This window comes from Manacus vitellinus, unplaced genomic scaffold (assembly GCF_001715985.3).
Source record: "Manacus vitellinus isolate BGI_N305 unplaced genomic scaffold, ASM171598v3 scaffold_34_pilon, whole genome shotgun sequence".
Lineage (NCBI taxonomy): Eukaryota > Metazoa > Chordata > Aves > Passeriformes > Pipridae > Manacus > Manacus vitellinus.
Window position 1 is genome coordinate 295,152 of NW_021940488.1, and position 10,731 is coordinate 305,882.

General features: G+C 37.7%; 1 protein-coding gene across 3 annotated transcripts; it reads left to right on the forward strand.

Annotated features, from left to right (window-relative positions):
• Nucleotides 1–212: 212 nt before the first annotated feature.
• CUNH3orf85 (chromosome unknown C3orf85 homolog) lies at nucleotides 213–9,933 on the forward strand. Of its 3 annotated transcripts, none has more exons than XM_025895585.1 (4): nucleotides 213–322; nucleotides 7,476–7,624; nucleotides 7,842–7,986; nucleotides 9,718–9,933. In XM_025895585.1, exons 1-3 carry the CDS (start codon nucleotides 274–276, stop codon nucleotides 7,959–7,961), a joined length of 318 nt encoding a protein of 105 aa, XP_025751370.1. In that variant the 5' UTR covers nucleotides 213–273; the 3' UTR covers nucleotides 7,962–7,986; nucleotides 9,718–9,933. The 3 variants fall into 3 exon arrangements, with proteins under 3 accessions (XP_025751370.1, XP_025751372.1, XP_025751371.1); XM_025895587.1 differs by having other exon boundaries at nucleotides 7,842–7,927; XM_025895586.1 differs by having other exon boundaries at nucleotides 219–322; nucleotides 7,488–7,624.
• The last annotated feature ends 798 nt before the right edge of the window (nucleotides 9,934–10,731 follow it).

Sequence of the window (10,731 nt, forward strand, 5' to 3'; positions counted from 1 at the left end):
TGGGCTACTTTGCATCATAAAACTTATGAAGAAGTAAATGCATCCACATAATAATGAGCCATTATGGCTCATTAGAGGCTCAGCTTGCAAAGTCCAAAGTGTACAAACAGAGGCATATAGGACAAATCTGAGCTAAGCACTGTACCCTGCCCTCTGCCTGCACCAACGGTTTACACGTATTTGGTGAATGATTTATAAACCTAAAGATAACAAAGTATAAAACTGTGCCACTGTCTTCACTTTACAAAGGAAACCCTTTCTGAATAATTTGCCATGTCTCTGAAAATGTTTCAAATTTTGGTGTCTGCTCTGCTGTTTACAGGTAAGTGCCTGGCATCCTGTCTCATGTCATTCCCTTCTGGCTTGTTAAATAGTCAGCTGGCAAAAACCCCTGTGTCACCACCAGAACAGCACTGATGGAAGAGAATTAACTGGAAATCACTGCAGCAGGGACATATGGGAGAGTGGGTGAGCACAAGATTGCATGGCAAATTCTGTGAAATACAGTTTGATTCTGCTCTTCGTGACTACTTTTGAGCCTTTTACTGCTCAATCCTCATGTATAAGGAGCGAGGATGCATTTCTGACTGAAAGGCATTTTTACAGGATGATTTCCTGAACTGTTAAAATTGTAAAAAGAGCTTAATGCTGTTTCTATGGAATCTTCCCTAAATATTATTCTGATCTCAACATTTACTGTTTACATGAAACAATTTCACATGCATTTATAAGGACCCAAACTGATCTATGTTGTGAGTGATTTCTGGGATGCCTAATTTGAATGGCTTAAGGAGACTATTTTTTTTAAAGCACTCGGGCTGTCTGATCAATGATCCTTCACAGTACCCTGTAACCAGGGCACCTACAATCAAGACTCAACCTATAAAACTTGAACCAGAGGGAAAATGGATGAGGCAGGGCTGTCACATGCTCTTCCCAAAGCAGCGCACACTGGTACAGTCAATGATCAGTGATGCACATGCTGCAAGATTAATTTATTTCTCACTAAATTAGAACAAACAAAGCAGTGACTTGACTTCTCAGGTGATTGCCTGCATCATAGAAAGTTGCTCCGTCCACATGCATGCATTAAAAGCATTTCTTAGATCCGAGTGCTCCAATACACATGCAGTAAATAAATGATGTGAACAGCTAAGGCAAAATGAGGGAGACAGAATTAGCCAATGATTAATCATGAATTAATGAAAAAGGTATTTTCTGAATTGGGACCACAGCCGGGTGTAATCGCTCTTTTGGGCCAAATTAGTTTCCTTGTCACACGACCCTGAGTTTTGGCTGCAGTGAAACTCTGCAGGAAGGTAAGGAGTTGGAAAGAGACTTTCTATCTCCTGCAAGATAGAGCTAACCTAGAAACCTTCTTTTCCCGTTATTTGTGCTTCCTGATCTTCTGTGCACCTGAACTTGGACCATTCCTGGGTACTTATCTATCTTGAACTTCACCTCCTTTCCATTGAAAGCCATCATGACGCAGTGTCACCTGAAGCCACACTGGGAGTACAGCAGCTTGCTGCCCCTCCTTTTGGAAGACTTTGTTGGGAAAGACAAGAGACACAAGGCAGATTAAAGTAGTCTTGTTTTCCCTCTTTCCCAGGTTCCTATTCTTCAAAAGGCAGGAAGATTTACTTATTACTGATTTTTAATGAACTCTCACAAGTTTCATTGATCACAAACAGTTCAGTTTTTCATTAATTGTGAATCCTTTCAGCAACAATAAGAATCTGACTCTTCATCATGCCCTCAACTCAGCTTTTATAAATCACACCTCATAGTAAACCACAGTCACATCTCTGGAAATAGGCTTTCTGGACCTTTTCCTTTAGCCTCTGCAGAGTGCAGCAGCAAGGGATGGAGTACGAGGGTGATCTCTTGGCACTGGGATAATAACTAAAGTCTCTTGGATGTCTGATGGGGGTGTCTTGCCCATTCATTCAAGGTTAAACTGATAGCCACACATGGGTTTAGAAAGGAAATTTCAACAGGGCCCACGGAGTAGACTAATGCTTTTTCTAATATATTTTGCTACAGTGAAAGTAGTTCCTTCCTTAGGATTATCTAGGATTTTTGCCTAATTGCCTTGCTATTTACCCATATGTGACAACTTTCCTGACCCCTGGCATCACACCAGAACTATGTTCAATAGTTAATTCTGCTTTAAGTGTCTGTAACTTCTCTGCTTTTGCTGATGAGGGAATGAGGCTGATGCTGTAGCTCTAACAACTGTTAAGTGACTGAGCTCTCATCTCTTGAACCATAGAGTTCTAGTGTCCTGTGATTTAAAATTACAGTTGTCAAAGAATAAAAACTACTTTACATCAAGCTTTGAAAATAAACAGATGAGACCAAAATTTCAAAGACTGGATGATATGAACAGTGTTGAAGCTCTTAAAAATCAGTGACTTTAAATCAGTAGGTATTAGTAAATCTGACTAATTTAATCCTATTCTAAGGCCTGTTAATATCCAAACACTGTGGGGTACAAAGCCAACGTACATACACACATTTCTTTTTTAACATTTGAAAAAGCAATATGCAGGTGTTAGACTTTAATGTAATCGCACTTTTCTACTGAAAAAAGGTGGTGCCTGGGCCAGATGTGGCCTGCAGAATCCAAAAGTCTATCCCTTCTGCAATCCAGCCATATATACAAAGTACTGACAGAGAATCACATCTTGATTTCGATGAAGTGCCACATAACCTGGAGAAATACTTGAGTGAGGAGAAAACCAGCTAATTCCACACCTGTTTTTCAGCACTTGTGCTGTTGTGCTGTGGTATTCTGAGTCCTCATCCCAAGTTCTGTGGTCTGACTTTGTGAATTTAAATTTAGAAAGTTAGATAGCTGAAGAATGAAGGGGAGGTGGTCCAATTTGTCCCATTGCTAACCTTAAGAAACACACCTGAGCTGCAGCGTTTGATTTACTTTTTCAAAGTTCCCAACACGTCAGCTCCTGCCACCTCAGCAAGGTTGAAGTTTAGCTCTGTCCAAGTTTAGTCTCTGTCCAAACTCTGTCCTAAAGTGCTGATAAGACTGGCAGCCTCAGCCCCATGGGCTGACATTTTGAGCAGTCACCTAAGCCGATAATAAGAAGAGTTATGAAACTAAAAGAATAGGAGCCAGAACAATTGCAAACATTTGACATTTAAATTCCATTGATATTAACTTCAGCAATAGATTTTCAGGTTGTCAGAAACTTGCAACAGTCTTCAGAAACAAGGGAGAAACAAATAGTCTCAGTTTATATAACAATGTGCACAGAGAGTAACTGAAGTGCTGCTAAGTAATTGTCACCTTTTTTTTTTTTTTTTTTTTAAATATCACAGCAAATCAGAGATAAACCTCTTTTCCCTGTGGTAGATGCACACTAGTGGTAAATTTTGGTCCTAAGCCTTGAGATTGCTTCTTACCATTTACAAAATACTGCTAGATAAAAAAGTTTCTCAGGTGGGGAGGAGAAGCAAAAGTATATCCTATACTAAAGCAAGTTTAAAGGATTGTCCTATCATTTAACTTCGCCATTAGGTGTGTAAATAGTGGCTTGCCTGTTCTCCCCAGATTGCTAAGCACACAAGGGCTCATGCTGCTTAGCTTTTAAAAAAGAAAAGGTATATCAATTAAATAGGCCCCTAAGCAGGAAAATGTGTCAAAATTTAATCTCACACTCACCTTTTTGACTGTGTAATGAAGTGGATCATTGTACATCCAGCTAATAGAAATGAGTGTCTTCCTGTGAAGATTTTCTGTTTTCATCCAGCTAAATATCTTGCTTTGTAGAAACCTATCCTTGCACAAGACGGTTATGCTTCCATTTGAGCCTAGTATGAAGAGATTTTAATGTACAATGATTTAAGATCTATCCAGGTTGATTTTATATTTTAAGTACAGTTTGCTTACTATACTGTAATATTTTTTATTTTGACATTCCAAGTATGCCTTTTCATAATCAGTTTTGCTTTTCGTAATCAGTTTTTATAGTCAATGCTAAACAAACATTTTCTTTTTTTGACAAAGATGCCAAGGTTCTACCACCATCTCCCTTCTCTCAAGTTTAGGCTTATATCAGATCACAGTAATCCAAAATTAGATACTCAGAAGGCACCGTAGCAGAAATGATTACTAATAGTTTTCCCTCTGGACAATCTCTTTAGGTGTGCAGGATAGACAAAACTATCTGCTGAAGGCAATAATTACATGAGCTAAGCATCTGCTTGCTAAAACCAGCCAATTTTTCTATAATTTGCTTTTCATATGAGAACATTGAATGAATCTTCAAGAGATGATAAAAGGAAACATTCTAACTGGTAACAGCTGATACAACCTCTGCAATAGTTCACCCTCCACACACCTTCCTCCTATTTTCCCACTGGGCCATTTACCCCTAAATGTGCTTTTCAAATAACATATTTATCTAAGAGAAAAGAGGGAAAATGGTATTGAATAAAAACATTAACTTACAATATGTCTGATTGCTTTTCACAGTGAGTTAACTGTTTCAGAACAATTTGAAATTCTTCATCTTTTTGGGGTTCAACTTCATGCACTGTGAGCCATTTCATTAACATTACCCACCTGCTCCTAACTCCCTCTAGTCTCACATCCAGATGCTCTGAGATTCCATTCTCCTTGTTTGTGTGCTAATCTTCTACAAGACAGAGCTGCAGTCCTTCTTGAATAGTCTGTTTATAAAACACTGACCCGAGCAACAAACTCTTCCACAATATTTTACTAAGATGTTCAAAAGCTGGGGAAAAATTACACCCAGTCCAAAGAACTTAAACAAGACATAGGTTATTTGATGAAGACTATGCACTGTATTCAGAGGGGCTACTCAGATGGGGACATCTGATCTGATGCCCCCAGGTCTCCATTAGAGCTCTGCCAGAACACAAGCAAACGTGCAACCCTGTTAGTCCATGCAGCCAGAGGGAAAGACCAGCAGGGCTATTTCTGGTTTCACTATAAATGGTCTCACTAGAGTTTTTCTGTAGGTGAATGAATTTTGCCCTGTTCAGAGTCTTATAATGAGTTTTACAGTAAGATGAAGAGAGAATGAGCTAAGCCTCAAGGATTAGCTGGAACATAAAGGCACTTACCTCATTTCTTCTGGTACTTATGCATCTTTGGAGTGCCCCAGCAGCTGGGGAAAAGTCCTGTAGAGACTGCTCACAGGTGCTAAATGCGAGAGGTGGAAGGAGATGAGACTGCCACTAGAGGAGCACAAGAACTGGGTGTCAACAGTGACAAGAGAAGCCAAGAGCAGAGCTGACACACCTGCCCCTCCTCAGAGCAGGCAAGTGCACTTTAATCAAAGGGAATACTCAGCATAGTTGGGAACGGCATTTCTCGCTGGATACAGGTGCAGCCAGAGCAGACTATGAAAAATTGAAAGATAATAATACCCTTAAGATACAGAGCTCTGCAGCACAGTAGTGAAGACAACACCTCACTGTCCCATCAGCGGAATTACAAGCTCATGTTTTGAAGATGCTGGCAACAAGGAAAAGAAACACAAGAAGAGTTGTTTAAGGTTCTTCTTTTTTTTTCCAATTTACTTTAAATCTGGAAGGCCAGAGCACACACTGGTGATAAAATTTAATGTTTAATGGCCCTTACTAACTATATAGACATTTAAACAAAAGTAGAAGCCTGTTACTGAGCCAATTTCGGATCCCAGTTCAGTTATCTCAGTCCAGAAATGCAATAATGAGCTTACAAAATATTTAATATTAAAAAAAAATCCCAAAGTCACAATTCACTAAAGAGATGTTAACAGATCATAGATTTTTCTATTGGAAAATAGTAAATTGCCAGAGAAATATTGAAATTGGCACAAGCTTAGTTTTCTCTTGTGCAGCTCTGGAATAGAAGTATGGCAGCTTAATAGACATATGCATGAAATATATTTTCTTCTTCCCCAGGCCAAAATCTTGTTTTCTGAAGTACAGAAATAGCTATTCCTCTGTTCCCTAAGGGAGAGAGCAGTTCACACATGAGTCTTCACACCAAATGTCTGAACTTACTTTTTTCCATGGAGTTGGTAACATTTTTGAACATGGTATTCCTCGAAAACTTCCTAACCTAAAACTTCTACCTCCATTTTATGATTGTAGTAACTTGGAATACGAGGAAACCGAAGTAGGAAGGAACTACTGGGACTCTCATTGCTTGCTAAGTAAATTTTCTAAAGTACCATTTGATGTCTGTTAAGAGTGAAGATGACAAGCACATTCATTTCCTTTTTTTTGTTTTTGTTCATTACTGCATAATCAAGCTTTTCCCTGTCTTCTTTTATAGCAATTTTGGCATTGACAACAAACAAAGGGAAAGAGAACAGCAAACTCTCTAGCTCACCTATCTTCTACCTTTATGCATTCAGCATACATTTTCTTCTATTTAAAAAACTAATGAGCAATGATATTGTGGGTGATCAGGAAAGCCAACAATAATTACAAGTGAACTGGATTCAGCTGATCATTGCACAGGAAAGCAGACATTTGACATCCTTAGTTAGATTTTCCCCATAGAAATTCAGAAATAAGGTCATTAGAGAGCTGTGAGTGAGGTGATAGCTTGCCCTGCTGAGCTCCTATGGTAAGACCTAATAGACAGGAATACAAGTTCTTGGCCCATCTGTACCAACTATGTGCAGGTCTCCCCCAGGTGTCCATTTAAAACTTCCCTAAATTGGAGCAGAGCTGTTTACAGACAGTGGTCTCAGCTTGGCCGAGGTATCGAGCTCCAACTTAATCATGGTTAATTAAAAAACGATTTGAATTGGTATGCTATTTTGAACCAGTTTAGCCCTCAAACACACAAGAATAAAAAAAAAGATTTTTCCTGTACCAGGGCCTTTCATACGAAGCTGACAAGGAATTCAAACCTTTCTCTTGGGCAGAATGGTTATTTCAGGAAGATCTGCAAGAAGTACTTCTGCATCTGTGGTGACCTCAGAAGCTATCTGAAGCAATGCAATAACAAGATTAGAACTGCAATACCTTCTGTTTATAAAGTAATTTCCATGTATGCAATTTCTATGCTGATACTAATAAGAATAAATATTATATATAAGCCAGAAGGTTTAGAAACTGTAGTTAAATTCATAGGTAGGTTTAGAGTTGTTTTAAAAAACTTTAGGCTTCTCAGCATACCTGAGACTATTGCAATTCCAGTCTAAGAGGATTTTTGTCACAAAATCTTGTATTAAAAATCAATTAACGTCTTAGTTAGACTGTAACTTTATTTACTTTGGATTCAACAGCAAAATAATGATTTAGAGCACCTGTTTTGGTAACTTCAGGCCTAAAAAAAAGAAGTTTCTTTCTGAGAACCTAAGATAGGACCATCTTTGATTTCTATTAAATAAACTACAGGTCCAAACCCATGTACCTTGGATATAAGCACGTTTTCTGAAGTGCACATTCTAAAATATTTTTATAATATTACAAATATTTCTCAGCTTCTGTTTCAGGTGTCCTTGGAGCACCTTTTCTGGCAGAAGAATCAGCAAATCAATTCATACGACTTAAACGACACATACCGTATTCTCAGAGCTCCTGGGACCCAAGCAGTAGCCAGAATTCATGGGCATACACTGTGGCTGAACAGGTATTTTCTTCCATCATCTTTCAGCATCTATTAAAAAAAAGAAAGTCCAGGTGTGGACTCAACACGTCACATAAATGCTTTGGGGCAAAAGAGGAAATTTGTCTGATTTATCAACACGGGGAAGGTTGTCGGTAACTCCTGTCTGCTCACTGATCACACACTGCATTTATTGAGTATTGAAGCTGAGAATATTCTTTCCTGTTTTTATCTACTTCAGATTAGTGAATCATGGGCAGCTTTGAGAGACACAGCACAGTACTACATGGACTTGAACCCTCTTGCCTTCAATCCTTCGATATCCAAGTACGATGGGGTTTCTCAACAGAGCATTTCATAGGCTTGGAGTGTGTGTGTGTACCTAAGTAAGTAAAACTGACCCATATAACAGTGCTGGCAATTGGTTTATGGTGTCATAACGACACATTAAAAGACCCAATTATAAGAGGTGTCCTGAAAAATTAAAGAAGATTTGTTTTTACTGTCCGAGTTTAATAGTTATTTAAATGCAGTCATTTTTATTGTGACAGGTTCTTTTTTAATTATGCTTTGGAGAACTCAGTAAAAGCTCAAAGAGTATATATCCTTTTAAAAGTCCACAGAAGCTAAACTGCCTCAATATAGTTGATTTAAAAAACAGACAGAAAGCAATTCCTGAGGAGAAAAATACAAGATAAAAACTTCCATCTATTCCAGTAACAAAACTGTATTCAGTGTAGAATAAAACCTCGGCAGAACAAAAAGAGAACGAGACATAGCAGTTGGTAAAAGCAGTATTTATAGATCTGCACAAGAGTACATGAAATGAAGTGTCTCAAACTGTCACAGAAAAATTGTTTAGGACTGTGTTAAAATTGTACACATTTTTGGGACAAAATTTTGTCAGATTTAAGGAAAAATTACTAGATGATTCAGCTGGACAAGCGTGAGGTAGAATACACACATTATTCCCGTGGAACACTTTTCATATGAAGATACTGCAGTCCCTTGAAATGGACAAGAGTGGGTAGAACTAAACTCACACAGTTTCAGTGCTTAAAATACTTGTTAAGACAGCAATCTGATCACTCTGACTGAAACCACCAATGGAAAAATAGGTAAACTTCTCATAATGTGCTTTGAATTTAATATGGTTTAAATTTAATTGACTTAAAAGTAATATTCTTTTTGAAAGTGAGTTTCTTTTTGAAATGTGGCTTTTGAAAAGATTTTTTTTTTTTAAATAAGATAAGAATTTGATTTGGAGAGTCTCAGATTGAGCTTTGCAGGACTGTTCTGCCTAAAAGATGACACCAGTTTCATTCACTCTGAGCAGAAGCAAAGTAGGAAAGAATAGCTGAAAGCCATGATTTCCCTACCCTCCTGCTAAACCTCAGGCAACTGGAAGGAAGCACCAGATTATTCTCTTATCATTTCTAATACTGACATGGGTGGCAGCTTTCTTGGATAGCAGCACTCACTTCTGCCTTATGAAAGATCTGAAATTACCTGAAGACACTTAGTTCTCTGGAAAAAAACCCACCATCTTTTCCATCAGAAAAATTACTCAGATAGAAAACACCTAATTGTGTATAATTATTAGTTGTTGGATACACATGTCCAAAGGCTGTGATCACAGCAGCTGCCAGGCATACTCCAAGATGAGTTATGCCTCCAGAATGATAATCCTAATGATGGCTGTATGACAGGATTAAAACCAGTTTACAGAAACACATTCACAATCACCAAAGCACGTTTATGATTTCAAAGCAAGCCTAGTTAACTCCCAGACTGAAATAAATTTCCAGTGCAAATGTGACAGAAATTGGCATCAGAGTTTTTATGAAGGCATATAGCAGCAAAGACATCAAGCTGGAAGTTACAAAAAACATTATGGATAAAGTAGAACAATTCTTTTTAACCTTATTGTTCCTGATTAGTGATTATTCTGAGGAGGCAAGCCTATACAGCCTATACAGCATATGCAGGAATCTGGTTCTGTACTTCCAGAAGAAAACATTTGCAAAAGCATACAAATCTGAAGAGTGCAGCTGTTAAGATCTTAAAATTAATTTTGTGATTTTTTTTCTAAAAGCAATTTATTCCATCTTTTCTAGTGACAACATCCTATCTTATGTGGACCTGCTGCAGCAGTCTGGGACTCACCTCCACCAACAGACAAGGACAAGCTATTAAATCCTACATGTCTTGTATCTGGCCATGTTAGGATATGGCATGTTATGTATTTGCCATTATGTATTTGATAAGACAACTTTATCTCACCCAATTGTCTAAACCCAAAATTAATACACTAATTCTCTGCATAAATACTACATATTTTATATTCATAAGTAGAACTAAGATCTAACTCATGGTAAATTGAATAAGAAGTTTAACAAAAACAATAATGAACTTTTAACAGATTGAGCTTAAAAAAATACAGTGTTTTCAGGTAAAACATTTTTTTTGACTAAACAGTTGTTCTGAAATGTACATTCCTGCTTCTGTGACTGAAAACCACATATTTATTTCTCAATATTTCCTTTAGCTACATTTCTGAGAGGCAAGTAAGAAATGAAAATCAGTCATTTTGGGTGGGTAAGAGATGTAGAGCACGTGTGCTTCATGTACAGTTCTGTACTTCAGGTGCATTTCTGTTTTTTCAAGTACTGGGGTCAAATTAATAGTAGGAAGTGTAGTATACATCCATTCACGTCCATGCTCTGCTTTCCTTATTTAAACTTCTGTACTTGGTCTTGAATTCCCAAACCAGCTGAATCCACAGCTACTACTGTGAGCTGGTTTTTTTTTTCTTACTCCTTGGAGTTGGGAATTCATGGAAACATTCACTACTCCTTTTCTAAAAAAAATGGTGATGACAAATGTTATTTCTGCCAAGTTCTTGAGTTTGGAATTTTCCTGGCTCCTATTAATTATTGTACCTTATTTAAGAACATCTTTGAATAAAGGATTGGGCTGCCATATTTCTTTTGTGTGTTATTAATATCTTGGTAACAACTAAAAGTTTTTCCACCCTGGTCAAAATTTCTGCATAAACAAGGAGGACCTGTTGGGTAAAACAAGGTGTATGGTAACCTTATAATAACAGGGTAGGTGAAGGAAGGCAATTT

Bases quoted from the DNA above. Each gene is read 5' to 3' on its own strand.
- CUNH3orf85 (XM_025895587.1), top strand. From the start codon at position 274: ATGTCTCTGAAAATGTTTCAAATTTTGGTGTCTGCTCTGCTGTTTACA. The intron at 323-7,475 runs GTAAGTGCCTGG...AATATTTCTCAG, and splicing joins GTCTGCTCTGCTGTTTACAG to CTTCTGTTTCAGGTGTCCTT. The intron at 7,625-7,841 runs GTATTTTCTTCC...TATCTACTTCAG, and splicing joins CATACACTGTGGCTGAACAG to ATTAGTGAATCATGGGCAGC.